This window comes from Dipteris shenzhenensis, chromosome 16 (assembly GCF_047967505.1).
Source record: "Dipteris shenzhenensis isolate YYH24624 ecotype China chromosome 16, Dip_SZ_1.0, whole genome shotgun sequence".
In the NCBI taxonomy this organism is placed as follows: domain Eukaryota; kingdom Viridiplantae; phylum Streptophyta; class Polypodiopsida; order Gleicheniales; family Dipteridaceae; genus Dipteris; species Dipteris shenzhenensis.
The window spans coordinates 10,873,085-10,897,536 of NC_141611.1; the positions used below are offsets into that span (position 1 = coordinate 10,873,085).

General features: G+C 41.3%; 1 protein-coding gene across 1 annotated transcript; it reads right to left on the reverse strand.

The window, feature by feature from the left end:
- Positions 1-218: 218 nt before the first annotated feature.
- On the reverse strand, positions 219-3,414 carry LOC147892538 (nucleobase-ascorbate transporter 2-like). Its single transcript, XM_087387058.1, has 14 exons — positions 3,285-3,414; positions 3,054-3,151; positions 2,791-2,967; positions 2,584-2,684; positions 2,420-2,495; positions 2,260-2,319; positions 1,987-2,168; positions 1,767-1,863; positions 1,587-1,673; positions 1,427-1,485; positions 1,236-1,327; positions 1,000-1,077; positions 695-855; positions 219-589 (listed from the first exon to the last, which is right to left on the reverse strand). The coding sequence occupies exons 1-14, from the start codon at positions 3,382-3,384 to the stop codon at positions 377-379; spliced, it is 1,581 nt and encodes a 526-aa protein (XP_087243184.1). The 5' UTR covers positions 3,385-3,414; the 3' UTR covers positions 219-376.
- Positions 3,415-24,452: the final 21,038 nt, after the last annotated feature.

A 24,452-nucleotide genomic window follows, 5' to 3' on the forward strand; every position in this document is an offset into this window, starting at 1 on the left:
TTTCGAAAGGGGGCAATGCTTGCCAAACATTGACGAACGTCATAAGGCGACTTAATAGAGTGGAAGAATTTCAACTTTGAAGATAGAACCTGATTCCAATCGCTCAATGTACGTATCATCACATGAGGTTTCTCCTCCCATTTCCTGTGCAACAAAAAACGTCACTTGCACAAGGATCTGCTCTCCACGATAACAAATTTATATATATATATATATATATATATATATATATATCTCAGGCTTAGATACAACGGCGATACGTTCAAAAAGGAAGGGATTGCTGAGTGGTTAAGTGAAGCGACAATTGGAATTGGAATTGATGTTGCTTCTTAGAGGACCCACAACAAAAAAGAAGGCACTCTGCACAACCCAGTGTCTATATCGGGGGGAAAAATTTGTTCAGATTGAAGGGCAGTGAATAAAATTCCTCATTCCTCGGGTCCGACTTCCATGTTCGAAACTTCTTCCAGTAATGCCTCCCCGTATTTTTCTTTGCTTCTTTCCTTTGAAGAGAGTTATCCAATACAAATGCAACCAGAAAGCCTACTGTTGCGGCCGAAGCAAAGATCACAAAAAGAAAGTCGTTAAACTGCAAAATAAAATAGACACAATCGTGAGAAACACCCTAACTGGCAAACATCCAATTAAGAAAACGCTCCAAATCTCACTACTGAAGCAACCCACGTGCTCTTACCCAATGTGAATGTGTCCTTACAGGCCCGTGGCCTGCTCGACCCGCATACTCGTTAAAATACCGAGGAACGGAAATGCCCATGAACACAGATAATCCAAGGATGAACTTGCTCCGAGAATCATTTATGTTTACAAATTGCAAAAATGAGATGCCGCATGCCACTGTGAATAACAGTAAAGCATTAAAGCTTAAGTGTAAACGATTTCACAACAAAAGCAAAGCATTAAGGTGCAACAAAAGTGAGACGTCAAAAAAAGTTCAATTGTGGAACGATACAAATTAAGCAGCAAAACGCAACCACTTACCAACTTTAGCAAACAGAACACAGAACAAAGCCGCAAAGATTGATGCAGGGACAGAAGCGAATATAGCACCAAACTTACCTGCACAGCTTGAAAGGGTTCCAATTTACGACAAAAAACAAAACAAAATATCGATCATAATTTGAAAGGTTACAATTTACGACAAGCCAAAACAAAATATCGATCACAATCGATCGAGAAGCTAAAATCATATTACGAGTATCATAACAAAATCGTACCAAACAAGGAGAAAAAGATCATGAATCCAGCAGCTATCTGCGTCACGCGTCGACTACCCACTCTTGTCAATCCGAGGAGCCCAGCATTTTCACTGCAAACATAGCAGGCTTGAACCTTGGTCGCATTTTAATAGCAGAGTAGCTTTGTCGAAAGCCATTGTATTCCAAAAATGAACAGTTGTGGAACTCACATCGAAACAGTCGATCCGGTGAGAGTGCCAAACATGCCGTCTATAAGTACTCCTAGTCCCTATAATCAAGAAACGTGTATCATTACTATTGGTGCTCCGGACCATGGTAAAGCGGGAGAATACACACCATTTGAGCAGATTGAAACTGTTCTCGTTATACCTGCCATCCGGTTCCGCGACTGAAAACGAGAGGAGGAGGGGGAGTAGCACTAGCAAATCTCGCAACTGCGAGATAACCGCCTGTAGACTGCAACGCCAGAATAGCCAATACCGGTCGGTTAACACCGGAAACCTCGACGAGCAGCCCTGACGACGAAGCTGGAGTGATTGGAAGACTCACCTCAACCATCGAGACAAGGACAGCCGACATCATCCCAAAAGCGTGAGCAGCATCGAAAGATGGAGCTCCCCATTGCAGAGGATAAGGAATCCTTAACCTGCGGAATAGCCACCATCACCGGACCATGAGAAGTTCTTATGCAGAGAAATTGCAAAATCTTGCGGAGCTAGCACGACCACGGGAGACCCGATTGAGAAGGCGCAGTTTACAAGACACTCACCACGGAGCTGCCTCGATCAATCCTGCCCGATCAGTTCGGCAATGATTTTGGGTTAATGTGGGGGAGTGCCTGTAGGCTCCGCTCACGGTGAGAAGATGAGCGTAGGCCCAAATGATCGGGACAGATAACAGGATACAGTAACGTTCAAAGATGTGGAGTTTCCCACCCTTGGTCTTCAGATACTGAAAGAGGCAGTATAAGTTATCCCGTTTCCCGTATCTGAGAAACAAAACATAATAGAGCCTTTTGGTAAAGATACCGTAATGAACTTACCTGTGACAGAATGATGACAATTATGAGCTCAGGAAGGCCTATTTCCACACATTTCGCAACCTGTGATCGGAAAAGCTCACACAAAGCACATTGTCAGTTTGAATGGATGAATTGAATGAACCGAGCAATGCAGATATTCCCTTGTACGAGAGATACACACCCCCGGGAATCCCAGCTCATAGAGACCAAGTGCAGTGAGAGCAACCACCGGGGCAGCAGAGAGAGGGCTTAGATATCTGAGAGAGAGAAGTCAAAATCAATGACAAGCAAAGCTAGTGAAGCAAAGCGGTTCGGGGAGAGCAAAATGCAACAGCGTTTCAGTACCGAACAACGATCCCCCACAACCCACTGAAGCCCAGGATAATCTGGATGCTGGAGGAGACGATAAGCGCGCCTTGAATCGCACGCATTGTATGCAGAAATCTCTGCAAGAGAAAGCAAACACACCAGTTTGAGAGAGAGAGAGATGGTGTGCTTGAACATAGCTCAGTTGATTGGCTATGGCGGAGAAGAGAGCCAGATCAAGATTACCAGTTGGTTGTCTTGAATGGCCTGCAGCTCGTCCGAGTAGATGATTGTGAGAAGGGGCACGATGAAGGCGTAAGAACCACCCACCACTGCTGGCAGACAGGTCCCGAAGAACGACTGCAGCAAGGTGTTGATCCCCGCAGCTAACAGCAAAGTCTGAATCACTCGCACCTTGTCGTCCTGTATCCAACGTACATTCTCAAGTCAGTGTTTGGGTATCAATCTCTAGACACAAAAACAACAAGCTATGAATCGCATGAGCTCACATTGTCACCGCCCATGAGGGGAACGAGGAGAGAGGGGATCAAGACGGATGTTCCCAACACAACGAAGTAGTGCTGGAAGCCGAGCACGATAGTTTGAGCTGCAGGCAGAAGAAAGGGATCAGAACTACAAAAAACTCACGATCAAGATGCAGAAAAGATGAGGGTACAGCAAGAGAAAAGCCTGTGCGAGGAAGGGAAAGAAGAGAAGAAGCAAGGAGGAGGGATGAGTACGCCATGGGGGGGGGCTAGAGATGCAGTAGTCGACGCCAGGGAGCTGGTCACGAGGATGGAGGTGGCTATGGTCTTCTGCTTTCTCATTCTGATTGGTCATGGGAGCAAAATGAGAGCAGAGACGATGAAGATCTTGTTAAGCTCAAGAAAGAAGAAGATAAAAATGAAGAAAATGATTTTGATGAAGACGACGAAGAAGATGAAGTTGATGAAGATGATGAATAAAACCAAAAACCAGTGGTTTTTGTCCCCAATACCGCTCTCACACAAAACCCCGACTTTTGAAGTGGTTTTGTGTTCCCCAAAACCGCTCTCCCAAACCACTTTTCTCCTCTCTCTCTCTTCTTCCAAACATAGCGTCCCAAATATCCAGGCCTTTTAGTTCATTAAATTTATTGTGGATTTTAGTACAATTTTAAAATCTGGACTTATCATATAATCATCCTCATTTACGGGCATTTGTACGGTGCCGCAGCCACTACTACGGACCCGCTTTTAGAGGCCCCTGCCACCCGCCGCCAAATCGACGGCCTTTACCATTCTACAGCGGCGTCTGCCGACGTGGCTCCCAGCTGTAAGCCATCTTCGACGAGCACGTGGCACGTCTTCTCTTAGTCTAAGCACACGTGTCGCGAAGGCTATCCAATTGGACCCGATTCCCAAGACGCCTCTGCCTCCGTGGCGCCAGAGTGTTGCATCTTTTTGTGACTTGTCCTAACCGGGGTACTTGGGCCGCCAGGGCCCAGGGCTCCGGTAACGAGTCGAGGTGGCATCCAGCGGAGTGTCCGCGTCAGCGACGTAGCTTCAAACTGAGTGACATGGCGGGAACGGCCGGCCATAGGAGGAATCGCTCCCGATACATATGCACACGTGGCAGATGTCTGAGTACTAAGAGCACGTGTCATGAATGCCCCTGTTCTCGTCTAGCGGCAACAGGGCTGTTTGCATGCCTGGAGGACGAAGCCCGAGGTGGCATTCAGTGGAGCGTCCCCGTCAGCAACATAACTTGAAACTGAGTCACGGGAACGGCCACCGACATCCTGACGCGGAGGCCAAAATCTCGTAGGGCGCTCCCATAAAAGTCACCACCCATTCTCGGCTTCAATTTCGTAATAAACGCAGTTTCGACTTTCCTTCCCATCCCCATTGTTTCAACCCTCCGGTCCCTCGGACTCCAGTCTCGCTTTCTCATTTCTAAATCATATCGCCTTTGTACCCAATCCGCAATTCCGCATTTCATTTAGCCGTTTCCTTCATGTATGGACATCATTTCCCACAAAACACTCCCCATGGAAATTGTCGGACCCAATATGGCCGCGGATTTGAGTGCCCCCAAAAGATAATTTCCAGAACATAATTTTGATGGTCAAAACCATAAACGACCTCGATTTTTGGCAGGCCAAAGGCAAGACTAAGCATTTAGTATTGGGATATCTATCCATGGGGCTTGTGAAAGGTCTTTTAAATGAAGTTAATTGTTTCCTATTATGTTTGTAGAGAGTGGTGAGCCGTGGGGAGATAGTAATTTTATTATTTTATTATTTTATTTCCTTTTATGATGAATGCACAAGGTTAGAGAATATTAAAACGCGGGGAGAGCCTAAGAGTAGTTAATGAGTGTGGACAGATGACTAGGGGAGAGGACTAGCTCACTAGGGTGTGGGGAGGGGAGGGGTGATTAATTACATTTAGTGAGGCTGAGATGACCACGAGAGAGAACTAGGTTAGGCTATTAGTTTCCCACTAGAGTGTGGGGAGGGGAGGTGTGTTTAGTTATTAGTTACACTTAGTTAGGCCTATGGGAAGGGGAGAAGGGAGTCCTTTAGGTCTAGGGTTTCATTGTCTAGGGCTTCATTGCCCTGAGAGCGCAACTGCCTTCTTCTGAGGTGATGGCGGTGCCTCCCCTCTCAAGCCTTGTGCTCCCCCTGCTCTTCCCATTCTTCTTCTGCTCGCCAGCTTCCTCCTGCCCTTCCTCCTGCCCTTGGTGGTCTCCATGCCTTCCGTTTCGATTTCTTCTTCCATCTGGTGGTAATTTGCTTACGACGTGTTCTGTTTCGGCTCTACTTTTGGATCTTGGCAATCGACCTCTACTTGACCCAGTTGTGGCAGAGCTATTGGATTTGCTGCGGCGCTTTGACAGACGCAAACGAGTTCTGCTAGACCGGGGTGTGGCAGAGCTACTGGATGTACTGCAGAGCTTTGACGAAGCTGCTAGACATGCCTTTGATGAAACTCTTGGACGCGCCTTTAACGAAGCTGTGGTTTGGAGCACGGATCTGGAGCACAAGTTGTGGTGGAGCTGCTCTGCAGTCTACAGTAAGCTCTCCCATTGCGATCTTGTGCCCGTCTTGTGCAAACCGTTTTCTTGCAAAAGTCTTCTTAGTGTACTTTCCGCTCTTCTCTGTTACCTCCTTCTGCGGCCTTTATTGGCGTTTTGTTGTTCTCTGCGACCTCCTCCTGCGACCTCGACCTCCTTCGTACGACCTTTGCCTCCTTCATGCGAATGGGCAGTCAAACTGTTTAACGGCATTTGTTTCAAGTTGGTGCTCGAAGTGCATGCATGTATTCGTTTGAGGTGCTCAAAGTGCTATGCTACATGCATACATTCATTTGAGGTTGGGTGCTAAAAATTTCCATGTGTATATGCTTCGCTTTGTTTATTTCAAGAGTTTTGCTTGAAGAGCTTATGTCTGCTCTACTTGTAGGAGGTTACTGATTCGAAGCTTACTGATTTGATCCATTCTCTTAAAGGTGTGGTGTGCGCTCTGCTTGCAAGTTACCTATTCGGTCTATTTGCTCGAAGGTGTGTTCTACATTCTGCATCTAGTCTCTCTGAGTTTGCTTGCATGCTAGGTCATGTGCACTTGCAGGCCTTGGAACTTGCATGTTGGGTCTTGTACACTTGTAGAACTTCGAACTAGTCGACTTGCAGTCTGCAGACCTGTGTAGTGAGAACTGGGCATTCTTCTTCTTTTTCTATGGGTCTCTGTAGAGGGTTTATCAGTTTGCTGAACATGGTTTCTTTGTGTTGCTCCTAGGCTTACTGAACTTTGTACTGCTTCTAGGCTTAGTGAAAAACTTTGTTAAAAAATTGTCATGCCAACGAGTTTTTTATGCCGCTCGTAGTCTTAGTCAAGAACTGATGCTTTCTATTGCAGATAGCTATCTGAAATTCTAAGTGATATTAAGCATTGTGCTTCAAGTAGTTTCTGCTTTGGTATTGTTGCTGCTCGTAGCCTTAGTTCACAAAAGCTCAATCTATTGATCTCTTCCATGCTACATTTCAAAGCATGATTACTATGTCACTAACGAAGATGAGCAAATTTAGTTGAAGAATAATCTCTGCTTAAAAAACTTAATCTACACATTTGCTTGATGCTGCTGTCAAAATCTCATTGATGAAGATGAGTAATATCATTTGATGTCTCTGCATTGCTGGCAATGCCTAGGTTGAGTTTAAAGAGATTAACCTAGGCATTTAACCTAGACACTTGCTTTATGCTGTCGTTCAAATTTTCATCATTAGCTTAGTCATGAATATGAGCAATATGAATTGTTGATTTGATCCTCTTTGCATTGCTCTTTTTTCTGCAATCTTCTGTTTATGAACCTGCTTTTTTCTCTAAACTTCTATTTCTAAAGAAATGAATAAAACTTGCACGCACTGAACATTTCTTAATCTTTTAGAAATAGAAACTCAAACATGCAACAATCACTAGATGAAGATGAGTCTACATACATTCGCCATATCTTTCGTTGTGACCCAATCACAATAGTAAGGTATTACATGTCCATCGCTTTCAAGCAATGAAGAAAGAAAGACATACTAGGTGAAGTATTGGACTTCTTCTTTGTCACAGAATTCTAACATAGAGGAAGCCAACATGACCATGGGCTACTATGGGTCAACAATGCGCCAACATTTGGTTCCTCGTCGATAGATGACATAACTTCATTCATTGACAACTTCATCGCAGTCAGATGCCAGTCTGCTAGAAGACTCTTTGTGGGTAGCCCAAACGCTTCACCATCGAAAAGGTTGCAAGAAAGGAAGTAAAAGATGTCGCTACGGCTTTCCCAAAGCACCTTCACGCAAAACATACATTCTGCTACCGGTAGACAAAGATATGGACAACGAAGACACAACACTAGAAGATCTTGCGAAGAGAATTAATGCAGCATTAAATAACTTGGAACGAGATACATCTATTTCCTTCGATCAATGGCTTGCATTGCTAGACACAACAGAAGAAGCATGTATCAATGCTATTTGCAACTCAATCACAAAACCATTAATTTTGCTTAAAGAGAGAGTCGAAAGACACATGCACAAAAAATTTCAATCCTAAGCACTCATTATTGTGGGATGCAAACATCGACAGCCAATTCATCCTAAACCCACATGGTGCAGCAATGTATTGCACATCCTACATGACAAAGAATGACACAATGACAATGAAAGCACTCAAGGTAGTGTTCGATAACTGCATGCAAAACAATCTTAGCACGTACAAGCATTTGCGAAAGCTTGGCAACACATTGATAAACAATCAAGTGTTAAGCTCCCAACAAGCAGCTTACATAGCACTATCTTTGCCACTAACAAGCTGCTACAGACAATTTGTCTTCATAAATACGAATTTCCAGGACGATCAAACACTTCTACTAAAGAGGAAAGCGATGCTACAAAATCTTCCTAACAACAGTATTCTTTGATGACATTATTCAAAAGTATTGCAAACGACCAAATTCCTTAGAAAATATTTTCTTGGACAAATATGCAAGCAAGTATAAAACATTAAAAGGCAAACTAGTAAAAACAAGAAAAGAGAAAATAATACGGTTTGTGCAATTCAACCAACACAAAGACTCCAACTACTTCCATCATGAGAATTGCTTGCTTTATATTTCCACAATCAAGGAAAACAAAGACAAGTATACAAAAACAATTCTTCAAACAACTACTAGTAGCAACTCATCAACAACAACCAAAACAAACTCTTCTAGCTGCTTCAGCTATGACATAGGAGTAGACATGCCAAACTCATGGTCTCCCATCATACAAAACATACAAAATGATCCCAAACAAGGACTACCATGAGACAATCAGAAAGCTAAATGTAGAACAACAACTTTTGCACAATAACCTTATGTTGCGAAAGACAATAAACCCCGCTGAGACAATCCACCTGTTCCTTACAAGAGGTGCTGGCACTGGCAAAACATTCACGCTGCAAACTATCGTCCAAGACTTGCTACGAGCAATAGAAACCGACCTCGACCTGCCAACAATACTATTAATGGGATAGACTGGGAAGGCATCATTTATCATAGGTGGAACAACAATCCACTCAGCACTATAGCTACCACTTCTCAACCACCTCACAAACCTAGCTGGCGAGAAGCTTGAGAAACTAAGCACGCAATATAAAAACCTGAAGCTAGTTGTGTTCGATGAGGCTTTTCTTATTGGTCAAACCATGTTGAATCTAATTGACACACGACTACGCTCAATCAAACACAACCATTCAAAACCATTTGGAGGGCTGGACGTTATATTTTGCAGTGACCTATGCCAAGCAAGCTCTGTTAGAGATGCTTGGATATTCCAAAAACTCAAAAATTCTAGCAGCTTGTTGAAGCTATCATATTGGGAGGAAATAATTAGTTGCTACGAGCTAAGAACAACAATGCGACAAAGAGACCAAAGATTTGTAGAGACCCTTAATAGAATTAGAATCGGTCAGCATATGGATGACAATTTACAATACCTGAACGACAATTTTCTACATCGGCTGAAAACTGACACATAGGTTGCCCACCTATTCTTCATGAACGCACAGAAAGAAGCCCATAAACAACACATGTTTGAAGAGTTGCTTGGTGACGCTTACCTTCTCCATGCCAACGACAAAAAACATAGGACATGCAACAAACTAATCAAAGCGCCCATTAACCCATAGGCAACGGCAGGCTTACACACAACTCTAGCTTTGAAGAAAGCAATGATAGTTGAACTTTGTGCAGGAAACATAGACATTCCTGATGGCCTAGTTAATGGACCTGACGACACATTCGAGTTCCTTAGCTTTACAAATCAACAACCAATAGCATGGATAAAATTTCACAAAAACACAATACGAAAATAAACAGCTATACAGGAATACAATTTGCTCGACATGGACACCAATATTCCAAATCACAAAAGAATTCCAAGTTGGTAAGAACTCTTTAAATCTAATACCAAGGAAGCAATTCCCCAATCCAACCATCCAATGCCATAACAATACATAGGTCTCAAGAATTAACAATGGCAAGCGTAGCATTCGACCCACAAAAAATACAAACTCATGGCCTAGCATACATAGCACTCTCACGAGTCTCCTCACCAAAGAACCTATTCCTCCTTAGCAAGCTAGAAAAGCAGCACATCAAAGTTCACAACGATGTCCTACAAGAGATCAAATGCTTGCAAACAAATGAAAAGTGGGTTCAATGCATACAAAAAGACCTAGAAACACACAAACAAACACACATAATCATCGAGTTGCTCAACACAGTATCGCTAACTACACACCATCAAGACATAGTCCAAAATAGAAGCCTAATGGCTGCTGACATCTTATGCCTTCAAGAGACAATGAAACAACCATCAAGCAATTCTCCATTCCCTAACTTCAGGGAAATTTCATGCTACAGTGGGCATGGGCTTTCACTACTTTACAACTCAATGCAAACCTTGATTGCACAAACCACAATCGCACAAAACGGGGTCGAATTAATAAGCACAACCTTCCACAATGCCACATACAACCAACTACAAATAATAACTACGTACAAATCACCCAAAGCAACCATCCAACATGAAACCTAGAGCAACTTCTAGCTAGCATTAACACAAGCAATCCAATTGTAATACTTGGAGACATGAACATCAACTGGACATAGATAGAAAGCACAACGAATATCCTAAAAAACACTCTTGAATAGGCTTCATGCACCCAAATAATCAACAAACCAACAACGATTTACCAATCCATTCTAGACCACATTTGGACCAATGTCAAAAGCGAATCAAGACTATCAGGCACAAACCATTGCTATTGGTTAGATCACTTTAGCACCTACATCCTCCTCCCAAAGACTACCATACAAAAACCCCTCATAGTAGCTCACCCACTCATACCTTCACCTTTGATTCCAGTTTGGCATGTCCAATGAAAATTTCACCTTGTTTGACCTATTTTAAACAAAATCGTAATCAACCTTGTACTTTTGAACTTTTAAAATCTAGCAAAATTTCAAAGTGCTTTCATTTTGATGGGAAAAAAGGAATGATCCAGTTTTTTTTTTTGTTTGGACTCCACTATTAATCTTTGTAATTATCCCACCTTCACTATCCCAAGACTATCGTCATGTTTCCACGGAGGACAAATGTCCTACTCGTTTGAGCACCGTGGACATGGAAGATTGCAAAGAGAGGGTTGTAGGGTTGCAGAGGGAGGGTTGCACGGTTGCAGAGGAGGAGGCTTGGTATTGGCTTGGTACTTTTCCCACAGACTCTCGCACCCAGGTGGCCGAAGGAGTCTAAGGCTTTTCCTTGGACTCAAACAAGCACACATGTGTGCTTCTTGCCACTCCACTCCTGCATTTCCTTTACATTTCCCTTGCATGAAAACATGTCATATGTGCTATGAAAAATTCTACAAGCTACAAGCCTTCAATTCATCATTCATTACTAAAGGTGGCTACAAGGCTCCAAGGTTTGACCTAGAGGCTAATCATTTAGCCATCAAGTTCTAATGATCATGTTAAATCCATAGGGCACTAATGTCAAAAACCCATAGGCACTCATTAAGTGGTCCTCCAAAAGTCCTAAGATGGGTATCAAAAAAAGCCGCGAGGAACAACCTCCCTCTACTCTTAAGAGGCTCAGCTTGCACTGCCTATGCACTCACATGAAGTGGGTGCGTGCGCAATGTTAAGCCATGCAAGTACCACAACAACAAACAAGAAAAATTACATTCGATGCACCTGCCCCGTCCAAATGCAATGTATTTTGTGTCATGAAATTATGCAGATCATCAATGCTATATGACAGAATGATGTCATCAAGTTCCCAAGTGCCGTGTCAATTTTTGGAAGAAATAATGACAATAGCTACCTAGAGGAGTTCCTCGTGAACACGTGATCACAAGATGTCTTTTTTACTAGCCTTGCACAGCTAACAATAGAAAGCCCATATAAGATGAGGAGTTTGTCATGAGACACCTTTCTAAGCTTGTTGATGTTGAGCAGAGCCTTGGCACTTTGCAAGTTTTTTTTCTACGAGTTTTCAACCTTATAAATGTATAGCTAGTGGCTAGCTATGCATGCACCCTAAACATAATCTATCCTTACTCCCTCATTAGCTCAACAAACACCGAGATTTCACAACTGTTTGTTGTGGCTCCTACATTAATTATTTCCAACCCATAGTGGGACATGCCAAAAGAAATACGCTTGCAAAGACAAAATCTAAAGAGTTCATAAAACCATGCTTTCCTTAGAACAAAACATTAGTTAATGTCCAAATTGATTTGAAATGAGTCTTACAACATGAAAAACAAATTCATATATTTAGAGGTAATTGCTCTAGTGGCACTGTGGGTGGATTCACAATGTTCTTGTTTAGATGCCACGTATGAGTCACATCATCGGGAAAAAACCACATCAATTGCATTGTCTCACCCCTACTATAAGCCCACTTTCCAAAGAATCCTGTGGCTATAATGTTCTCCATTGCCTTACTCAAGGTGATAGCCTTCGCACCTTTTGTCTTGCACCACTTTTGCCCATGCATATCACTTTACTGCCACCAAGAATGCACCTAATTGCCCAAAATGTTTTGTGAATTTGCTTTTCCACCAGAGATTGCACTAGTTGGGGACATGATTATTTGGCAATGAAAATCTTTGAGGATGCCCAATGTTTGATTTGGGTGTCCTTTCTACGTTTGCTTAATGTCTGGTCTATGTGACACGTTCAAAGAAACCTTAATTCAATCTTTGACTAGTTTTTTTCTTCCAATTGTGATCTCATCCCCATCCAATCCTTTGTTTTTGGCACTAAGAAAGCTTCATAAAAAACATTATGAACAATATTTACAAATCCTTCTTCTTGATTGCATTAGGTTTTCCATACACCACCCGTCGGATTTAGACATGTTTACAATAGGCATGTTTGTGTGTTCCTCTTCTCCCAAATTCCACAAACAAACATAAATACCCATTTTTGGACAAAGTACCAATTAGCAGCAATAACTATAATGAGTGTGTGAATGGAAGACTCCAAAATAAGAAGTTTGCCTAACAAAAGGAGGAGAAGCTTAACTAAAGAGGGAAAAGTAGAATGCAAAACAAAAAACCCTAACCATGGCTCAAGTTAAAAACCCTAAACGACACTTGGCAACTTGGAGACCAAGAGCATGCCACATATCCAAAATTTGAGCCTTTGGACCTTTGAAATACTCTCCTTCATTTGAGAATTCTGAATTGGAAGGGATGCTTGAAACTACCTTCATGGTTTTTGAATTTGAAGCAACGCATACCTCATGACTGTTTGAAAAAATTGGCGTTTTAATAGTTAATGAAGTATTTGAAACTTTGCAAACATCAAATGTCAGTCTTTCGTGAACACTCCCTGTGCTCGGACATGTGTGCATGTAAGCAAGATAGACCAACAATATGTAGATTCGGCACTTAGCTTAGACATGAACTATACGAGTGGCAACTTCCTTTTCTTTTCAACATCTCAAGGTTTCCTCGATCTTAGACACTAGATATGCCACAGTACATTATTCATGACAACTCAGTGGGTGTGTGAGGACAATATATTTAAAACAAAATAAATCTGTGTTATCTATCTTAGACACCAGATATTCCACAATACGTTAGTCATGATACTTAATATATTAATACCTTCATGCACCTAGAGGCATCACATCCATCCATAAAAATGACCAAGGTTGGATGCACATATATCCATTTATGACCTTGAAGGGACAAAACATGGATTTTGTAAGAGATATAACTAGATTACATGGGTTTTGTAGGAAATATAACTAGATTCAAGGATGATTCCTTGATGATTCACGTTTGAAACATGCATAATGTGACTTCATATCTAGTGTTGTAATGATTTGCATTTTGAATGTGCATAATACAACTTCATACCTTAATCCAATTCTATAGTGTCATTCAAGATTGATTTCTTAACTCCCTATTCAATTTGCCTTGTATCACAAATAGTCTTGGGGGGTCCAACTTGGGAAATGTAAGTGTACCATGAGAGTTCAACATGTGGGGTATTTTTACTTATGACAAGAGTAAATTTATGCAATATTTTAAAATTAATAGGTAGGGTGCATTTATTCCCCAAGTCTCAGAAGAAAAAAACTTGAACTTTTCGTTTCAAAACACCTAGATAAGCCAAACTGTTGAAATTTTTGTTGAGTTAACCTTCATTTTACACCACCACCAAAGACATTGAACTCTTGGGATCCATACTATTGATGATGTGCAATGCTAGTAGTTTTAAGGATGAAACTTTGAGTTTGAGTGCCTTCACGAGGTTGCCAAAAATCCTTCGACTCTTTATTTATGCATTGCTTAATTTTATTTTTTTCAGATCACAAAGTTGAATGGGTTCCAAATATTTAAATTCTTTTTCACATGAAAATGGACTAGAGAATTTTATTGTCTAAATAAATATTTGTGTGTGTGTGTGTAGAGAGAGAGAGAGAGAGGTACATATGTTAACACATGCACGTGTTTAAATTTAAAGAGATTTCTATTTTCTCCTAGCATAAGGATAGGTCAAAAACAATTGGAAGATATCTCAATTTGTGGGCTTGAAATCTTTCACATATACCATTTCCCATCAACACCCCAAAATAAGAGAATTTGTCATTAAGATATATTCTTTACTTCAAACATATGTAGAGGTCATTCCAAAGTCTATATCTTCCTCTCATGAACTATATGGAAGCTTGACCATCCATGCATTATTCAAGCATCCTTGTCATAAGCTTGCTTGTCACATGCCATAAGTATGCATAAGTACGCTCATGTCTTTATGTGTGCATAAGCACATGTTTGCACACATGGTTTATTAAGGATGAGTCATTTCAAAGGGTAAAACTTTTAGTTTTACATGCTGTCAAAGCTGGAAGACATCCTCTAAGGACCCTTCCCTCAACTTCTTTCATTGATTTTCTTCAGGAAAAAAATTTTGTGCACAATTGTTTGCCGATGATAGAATTATGTTTTCAACTAGAGTCAAGGAGAAAGTCAACCACTTGATGGGAATCCTTTGTTTGTTTTGTGAGCCTTCAGGGGCTAAATCTATAGTTAGTAAAAAAATTTACTATTTGCAGTAGTATTGATGGGCATGAAGATTGGATTGATTATCTTTCTTTGCATTGTGTTAGGAGAAGGGCGATAATCAAATATCTAGGGCTTTTCTAGGGGTAGCCTTGTCAATAAGAAAATGCTTTGATAGGTTTAAAGGTAAGTTAAGAGAAAAATCTTAGAGGTGGCATGGCTAGTGTCTGAGGTGGAATGCTAGACTTCTAGTTATCCCTGAGTGTTGCTACTACATTTTTGAATTTAGTATGGGGTTTTAGGAAGACTCATTGGTTGGAAATGGAGAAGCTATTTAGGAGGATATAGGTTTCTTTGGATAGAAGTTGTAGAAATAAATCTAGGATGCATTTTAGTCCATAAAAGCTCTCAAGGTTCCTAAGGGTCATGGTGGGGTAAGCTTGGTCATCATGGATGCCTTTAATTTAGTTCTATTATGCAGATGGTTGCCCAACATGTTTGAGTGCAATGCTCCATGTTAGTAGAAATAATGAAGTTGGTAGTAATTAGGGCATGAAAGTTGGCACATTCATGATTTGGGATAGTATAACGGCTAACTCATCAATGGAATAGAGTGCCTCCAAGGCAGAGTAGCCTGAGTGTCTTTCCTTAGTGTTGTTTATGCACCAAACTTTCAATGCGGTCACATGTTAGAACATTGTCTACCATCTACCATTGGCCCAGCAAACTCACGACCATGGCCTTTGTTGGCATGCACTTTCCCCTTTATGGTATCTATCTTTTATGTTATGCATTATGTTATCTATCTTTTACGTTATGCATTATTTGTAATAGTTTTCAAAGGGAAAAAAGAGTTTTCAAAAGTATGACACAATTACATGCAAGGTAATCATTGGTCAAATGCAAGTCTAGACTTGGATATTGTTGTCTTGCATGCTTCTAGATAGACGTGCTCGTAGCTCAGCTCATACACTTTCACTTTGAAGCATACTTGTCTATATATAATAACTTTGCTTTGGTGTTGTTGTCCATGATTAGAACTCATTTGTGGCTAAGTAGGGAAGGTTTCACGTCTTTTCAAAGTTTCATGTCAATCGGGAAACATTTGGGTCGATGGGCATGTCAAATTCCCTTTTTATGAACATGGATGGTGCATAGGTGCATGCAATTAACATATGTGGACCATCATGGAATAATCATGTGTCAAATGGACATGAAACTTTGCATGGGTGTTAATTAGAGTAGATGTCATGTCTTTAGATTGGTTTTTATCAATTTCAAATTATGTGGGTGGGTAGGCATGCAAAATTTTCCATTTTGCACATGCGTGGTGTGTCCATGCATGAAAATCATATCTCTAGACCATCATGGAATGTTCAAAGTGTCAAATGGGCCGTCATAGAATGGTTAAGTGCTAAATAGCCATGACACTTGACAAGGGTGTTAATTAGATCAACAATCATGTCCTCGCAAAGTTTCATGTCCATTAGGTAGTGTTGCAGATGGATGGGCATGTGAGATTTCCCATTTCTATGCATGCACAATGCATAGGTGCATGAAATCCCCATATGTGAACCATCACAGAATGATTAAATGTCAGATAGGCATACAAATTTGCATGGGTCTTAATTAGATTAATTATACATCCTTGAAAGTTTCATATTGATTGGCTTATAGCTAAAAGTGTACGTTTGATGAAGCTATGACAGTACATCCACTTCTAGATTCTTCACAACTCCCAAGGTCCTTCAATGGTAAAAGCTTAGGCTAGGTATTGGAATGGTCCTTCAATGGTAAGAGCTTAGGCTGGGTATTGGAATGGTCCTGCAATGGTAAAAGGATGGGGGAGCTTAGCAAGTGCTATTGAAGAGCAATGCTCCCTCGAAAGGGCACCAAATTGACATTAGCAACTTTTAGCCCCAAAAATTGAGAGGGAAGGGGGAAGCGGGAAAACCCAAACAGCTAGTGTGTCAACGGTTGGGACTCTGGTGTAGATAATGCATCGTTGTCTCAATCTCCTCCCCTGCTCACAACTCGTTGTACTTTCTTGAGCTCTTCTTGATCCCTAGCCTATACTTGCCCGAGGTCTCAAGCTAACCTTCAGGCTACTTCTATGCTTCTTGAGTCCTTGACTCTCTTACCATGCGTGCGTTCTCCTACTCCATATTCTCTGCTGTTGTCGATTTGATCTCCGCAGAGCCTGCACCATACACCTTGGTCCTGCACTCCGACACTCCCTGTACTCGGCCATTTGCTGCTATGAACATGTGACTTTAGGGCAGCCTCGATCTCTAGAGTCCACAGAGCTTGCTCGCTTGCAAATGTTGCGCCTCCATATTTTGCTATTGTCATGCCAATAGTTTAATCCAAAGCTTTGTCTACTTCGACCCACGCCCTGCTACAGGTGTTGTGTGGTGCACGTGCTGCTACAACCAGATCCTTAGAGATCGCCCGTCGGCCCTGTCCTATCCTGCGTGCACTTGAACAGGAGCCTCCACTTGATCAGAGCCTTAACAGAGTTGGTACTCAACATCCAAACTCCAGATACTACAGCCTGCACCAGCAGCTTCGACTTCGCATCTGTGGTGCACGATTCCATAGTACGCCAGTCGCCAAATTGTACGGTTCGCCGTACAGCTCCGTACAACTCCATCGCCATCATCGCCTATACAACTACAGTGTCGTACAGCCTGCAGCTCCAGGCACCGTATCCTGTAGCCTCTTCCATACCATACATCGTCACCAACCGTACATCGTCCGTATCGCACGTGTGGCACCGTACATACCATACATACTGTACAACCTATAGCAGACATCTCGTCCGTACAATACGGTCATCCGTACTTCTATCGTGCAGTCACCGTACAAGCCGTACAGTTGCATTTGGCCTTTTGAGCAGGTTTCATTCCTACAGGCACTTTTGAAGTTGGTCGTCTGGCAGACTTTTCTTTGCAGGGAGCCATTGTTTGGCTAGGCAGATTTTTGGATAGATTTGAGCACATTCTCTGAATTGGGCATTTTGTTAAATTTGGGGCTTTTGTCAAACTGCCCCAAGTTGTGCTCAATTTCAATTTGAAGCTTGGGGCTTTTGTCCATTTTTTGGCACACATTGCAAGCAAATTGCAAAGATTGGCCAAGAAATTGGGGCTTTTGCAGGAGATTAGCTATTTGGGTGAAATTTGGCTCAATTTCAACTCCAAATTTGGGGCTTTTGCTCAAAAATTGCACATTTGGGGATTTTAGTAAATTTGCCCCTTTTTGGTTGCAATTTCAAGCCACAAATTGGGGCTTTTGTGTTGGGAGAGCAATTTGACAGATTTCAGTTCACACTGCCTTTCTATGAGTGTTTTGAAGCACTCTTGGCAGGTTTTGGGAGAGATTGAATGCTCTGGCAGATTTCTTACAGAGACATTACAGAGATTTGAGTTGCATTTTTAGCCAGTGTTTGGCTGTGTTTTTTTGGGATTTGTGCACTCCATTCCCAGCAAGGGAATTCAAATTTGCATTTGCTATATTTTCTTTCTCAGACATGGCCCAGCAAAATCAGAATGATTTCGGTTTCAGTGGTCTCTCAGAAGAGGACAAGCTAGATGGTACCAACTACTCCCTTTGGAGTTTTATGGTACGCAATATTCTGATTTCTCGTAATTTGTGGGACTATTTAAGTGGGGATGAGATTCGGCCAGCAAATGTGGCACCTAATACCCCTCCCCAACAAGGAGGAGGCAGAGGTCATGCACAAGGTATAGCTGCAGCACAAGTTATTGGTGCAGTTATACCTACCACTCTAGAGCAGAAGAGATGGGATTCACGTGATGCTTTAGCTTTGTCGTGTATTTCTCTTTCAGTAAAAAGATTCATCATTCCACATATCCGGTTGTGTAAGACCTCAAAGGTAGCATGGGATATTTTGGAGAGCATGTATGCAGCTCAGAATGATGCCAGGGTGTCTTTTTTGAAAAGAGAATTGTCTCATACACATATGGAAGAGGGCGACTCCATGTTAGTGCACCTCAAAAAGCTATAAGACTTACGAGAGCAGTTGCTGAATATTGATGAGATCATTCCTGATTCAGAGATGATTACCACTACTCTGAATTCTCTTCCTGAATCTTATCTCAGCCTTCATACCTCGCTAAATTTGTCTTTGAGGGGGGGTGCAAATCCTCTCACTTTTCACGAGTTGATAGGACTTCTGCTGCAGGAAGAGCAGACCAGGAAAAACATGGCTTCATGAGCAGGTGAACATGCCACACTCTCAAAATTCAAGCCTAAAGTAAAAGGACAGGCAAAGACTTGAGCAAATCAGCCTTCCAGTGGTTCAGGACAGCATCCTTCTCAAAAGGCTAAGGGTGATGCAGGTAAGCCCAAGAAGAAGGGAATATGTCTTTACTGCAAAAAGCCAGGTCACTACATTGGAGAATGCAAGAAAAGGCTTGCAAAAGAAAAGAAAAACAGCTCCGATATGGCTGTCTCAGATTCATGCTCCTCATGATCTGACAATGAGCAAGCTACAACCAACTTTGTGGAGCATGACTATGCCTTCTTGTCTTGCATTTTAGACTCTAAGTTGGCTGCTCGGGATAGTACAGCCACTTGTAATGATGACACTTATGCTTTTCTGACATGTAGTTATGATTCTTCCAAGGATGCATCGGCTTTCAGTGTCAATGAGACCCATAATACATGGTATTTTGACAGCGGTGCCTCAAAGCATATCACTTCCAGGAAGTGTCTCTTCACATCTCTGCATCCACCACCTGTTGGTAAAAAGGTCACATGTGCCAACAACTCCTCCTATTCAGTCCGTGGTATAGGAGAAGTTGAACTTACAGCCATTGATGGCTCAACATTCAGAATTTCTGATGTCTTGTATGTGCCTGGTATCACAAAAAATCTACTTTCAGTGTCCACTCTTAATAGAGCTAGATTTTAGGTCATTTTTGAAGATGACAAGTGTGCAGTCCATGATAGAGAGCATGACTATGCCTTGAGATTGTCTGGCACTCTATTGCGTGGTCTTTTTCAGCTTGACATGTATGAGAAAAGACCAGCACATGCTCTTACAGTTTCCACTCCTACTGATGCTATGCAAAATGCGGAGTTATGGCACGTGAGATATGGACACATGCATTATGGCAGCTTGATGATGCTTCAAAAACATGCCATGGTTGATGCATTGCCTCCTCTTTAAACACCTCCTCCACATGCCTGTGAAGGGTGCATTCTTGGTAAAATGCACAGATCTCCTTTTAAGAAGGATGGATCAGTTAAAGCTATTCAAAAATTACAGCTTATACATAGTGATATCTGTGGTCCCATGAGGACTCCACCATTCGGTGGTCATCTTTACTTTGTCACTTTTATAGATGACTACTCCAACTACACTTGGGTTTATGGCATTTTAAGCAGGTTCTCCAATAAGCCCTGGGAGAATTATTGGAATGTAGGGATGTGGGTGCTCAGGTATGTGAAGGGCACTCTTGATTATGGCATCACCTATGTTTGGGCTTGCATTGATTTAAGTCACTGTACATTAACATGACCAATGCGTTTATGCCAGATATCAATATCTGCAACTACATCGGTCCCATGTGCAAACATTGCTGCACTCAATTCAGGCATGTCCACATCCAACGTAAACATCCTACCCTTCTTCTTTCCTTTTGTTATCAAGCCACTATTATTTTTCATATCCTCAACAAAGCATCCATGAGGATTAAATCTGACCTGCAAGCCCTGCTCAACCATTTGACCAACAGAAACCAGGTTCTTGGTGATATTTGGGACATGAAATACATCAGACATGTATTTCTTTTTCCCATCCTGCATAGACAAAGGAATTTTACCAATTTGCACAATAGGATGTGCAGTATCATCACCAACCTCCACAAATCATAGTCTTTCCATTTTCCTTGCATCCTGCATCCATTCTGCATGACCTGTCATGTGGTTTGATGCACTTGAGTCAACATACCACACATCATTGCTTCCTTCTGCACTTGTCATAGAATTGGTCATGTGTTGCACCATAAATAGATACTCATTTCTGTCATCACCCTGTCTACTAGAAGATGCATAATTCCCTTGCTGCAATTTTCCATTCATGTCATTCTGCTTTTTATAGTAGTCTTTAGCATATGACCCATTTTACCACAGTAGTAGCATTCAACATTGCTCAAGCATCACCTTAGCATTTAGTGTAGCATCAAACTTCAAAAAAAATATATAGAAATGCTTGCAGAAAAAAGGAACATTGGAGGCTTGATACCTCACTCCACATAGCATCAAGCTTGGGGATTTTACTGTGCAATTAAAGGTACACAGGAGGAGAAGGCTCAGTACAAATCTCGGGCAAAATGACGCATCACACTACCCGAGGCAACATCATCTTCTTATACTGAGAAATCCATGTCTTCTCTACCGACTGGTTTTTTGGAACAGAGTTTGAAACTTACAAAAGATTCAAAAAATCCTACCATCAATGATAGGTAATATCGGTAGCTTATCGGATCTCTTATATATCTGGCTATCACACGGCCAGATATGTGTTATGCAGTAAGCTCGCTTACAAAGTTTATGGCAAATCCAAAACACTCTCATTGGAATGCAGCCAAAAGAGTCTTGAGATACATCAGAGGTACAAGACATTTTGGAATAGAATACAGAGGAAGTCATCCAAGGTTGCATGGATACTGTGATAGTGACTATGCCAGAGATCATGAGACTAGGAGATCCACATAGGGATATGCATTTTTCCTTGGTCAAGGTGCTATATCATGGTTGTAAAACAAACAACCAACTATTTCTTTGTCTTCAACTAAAGTAGAATATACAGCACTCACTACAAGTGCATGTGAAGCTATATCACTCAGAAGACTATTGCCAGAAATATATTACTTTGATGAAGCAAAGCCAATAACAATATACTATGATAATCAATCGGCTCAAGCATTGGCCAAGAATCCACCAGATCACTCTAGGACTATATCACATTGATGTTAGAGAGCACTTGATTAGAGAAATAGTGTTACTTGGTGACATCACACTACAACATTGTGATAGCAAAGAAAATGTTGCAGACATCTTTACCAAACCACTTGGGAAAGAGCTTTTCAAGAAGCATTGACAAGCTCTTGTTTTGATGCAGAGGAAGCACATTCCCATTAAAGGGGTGTGATGGAATGTAATGCTTAGTCCTTCCTCGATTCCCCAAAATCATCATCTTGAGGGAAGGCCTACTACATGATGTTGATCTTGAGGGAAGGTGCTGAGAAACCATGCTCAACATCATGTATTTGATATGTGCATAGCACTAACCCTAGAGTGCTATAAAGGAAAGAGTTAGATGCCCTTACCCTAACCCTAAAAGGGTTGTATATATTCTACATTTTCAACTAAATCTAGTGTACAGTTAGTCATTTGTGGTGTGCTCTCTAGCAGTGCTCTCCTCATCTCCACTCTTCTCCTCTCCCCTCTTCATATTTTGTTAAGAACTTATTGTGAAAAATTACAATGTAAAACAAAATAGAGTGTGTATTGTTCACATAATTAAAAAAGAATAGAGTTGTTAAACATAGATGTGAAATACAAATTTGGATATGACAATGTCACAGCACTAAAAACAAATGAAATGACTTTGTGTTCTTCCTTCAATTGGTCCACATGATGGCTTGCCAACCCACATGGTAGGTGATCATTGACAAGATCTCCCACTCTCATAAGATCTCTCTAAAGGAAAAACCATGCTTTGATACCATGTAAAAATGTGGATCGTGCCTAGTCTACATACATGAAGAGCAAGATGATCAAGGCAGATTAAAGGACATTAGAAACACCATGAGAGAGACATAACGTAGGAATTTGGAAACACTCAAGTATATTCCAACTGTACTTATCAACAATACAAGAGAGGCTTATTATATAGAGAGAGCCTTTAGAATAGTCAACCATGTGGTATCGTTTGATCCACATCTCGTCTAGTGGTAGTCCTTGCTTCACATCATCTTCTCATGTAGCCCACATTCTTGGGTGGCTACTTTAATTCACACAACACCATATCTTCGCTCATACCTTTTCCTCTAGTTATATGCACATGGAACCAGATCTCTCAACAACTCCCCTTGGTGCCATGATCTATTAAATAGACTACTATAAGCTGATCAGATGTGAGTCTGCAAAATGATCAACATTCCCCTAGTGCTTATATAGCTAGTATCAGGTGGTCAAGTTCATGGATAAGTTTTTCAAGTTAGTTTCATTAAGAAGATAAAATTTTATATTGATGTCGAAAGTTTGTATGCCCTAATAAAAATAAATGTTTGAAACATTTGCCAGGATTTGAAACTTTTATGCCCAAACATATTAAAGTTTCCCCAGGATATACTTTTTTCTTTCAAAATTCAAAAGAAAAAATATTAAAAAGTACTACATTCTACCAATATTGTGAAACTAAAAAAAACCGAGTTTGAAAACTTTCGCCAAGATTTTATATTAATATATAAGCATAGCTTCGATAAAAACATCCCTGGGACTCAATTTTGATGCATGGAAACCAAGGTCTACTCATTTGGTGAACTTTACAAAACATGGGCTAAAGGTGGCAAGGTTTGCTTCTTAACATTGTTGTCATTCTACTCATTGCTTGATGATGACTTTGCGTAGTTGACTTGTTCGTACTGTGACGCCAAAAATTGATATTTTTTATTTGCCATTGGTATTGTTTTCTTCTATATTTGATAAGAGTTTGAGTATCAAGTGATAGCCTAGCGGCTCTCACTTATTTCTATTTTCTAAGATGGGATTGAGAGGATGAGTGGAATGGATCATTGTAAATACCATAGGTATGAATTATAAATACCTTGGTATGGGGTGAGAGTTATTTGTGTATGGGATATTATGGGGTTTTTAGAAAATAGGAAGAGGGAGTCATATAAAGAGGTGGGCTCATGTGCATGTGTTCCAATAATATAAGAGAGGCCACATGCCAAGTGTGTGGAAGGCATGTGGAGGATGTGGGGGTTAAAGGTCACTGTGCCTTTACCCCGGTTATGTACAATACTCAAACACATATATAAATGAATGAAAAAGAAGATTAGGGTGTTTTGCACCCACCAAAACTTGTGTGGCTCTCTGTTTCTCTCTCTCCCTCTTCTGTTCTTGCTTTTCTTGAGAGCACTCTCAACTAGTATCAGAGCCCGGGTGATCTAGCTAAGCGTGCATGAATGCTTGGAAGCTCAGCAACTCTGTGGGAGGAAGGAGAAGCTCTGTGGGAAGCTTTGTGGGTGACTTTACTTGCATCCGAGTGTGTAGAGACCTTGTAGGAACCTTTGGAAAAGTCACTTTGGTTTTGCGAAGTGGTTTTGGGAGCCTGTTAAGTGTTTTAAAAAAAAAAGTCATTTTTTGAGCTTTTCCCTGTTCCGTTCGATGACAGAGACTTCGTATTGACTTGTATTGCTTGATTTTGGTGTCCACTTCACTTTAGGAGCTTGGAAACACCTTCATTCTTGAATCTGGGATCATTTCATTGGATTTCTGACTCCTATGTCAGTTTTTGCATTTTTCTGCCCGAGTGTTGGAACTCAAGTTTGGAGCAACCATTTGCAAATCTGTCAATTTCGATGGACTCAAGAGGTCCTAAATCTTCTATGTTGCTCATCATTCGCACTCCGGTGGAGTTTACAAACAGCTCTGTTTCCAAAAACGTTTTTCAATCCGTGTGTTGGACCCAATGATTGAGACCACGGTTTCCAAAACCGTCTATCCCATTGCGTTTCGGATGCCCAAAAACCCCTACCTGTTAGTT

Excerpts from the sequence above, each read along its gene's own strand:
- LOC147892538 (XM_087387058.1), bottom strand. The coding sequence starts at position 3,384 with ATGACCAATCAGAATGAGAAAGCAGAAGACCATAGCCACCTCCATCCT. Across the intron at positions 2,685-2,790 it reads CCATTCAAGACAACCAACTG|AGATTTCTGCATACAATGCG; the intron begins GTAATCTTGATC and ends TTTCTCTTGCAG. Across the intron at positions 1,674-1,766 it reads TCCTTGTCTCGATGGTTGAG|TCTACAGGCGGTTATCTCGC; the intron begins GTGAGTCTTCCA and ends CTGGCGTTGCAG.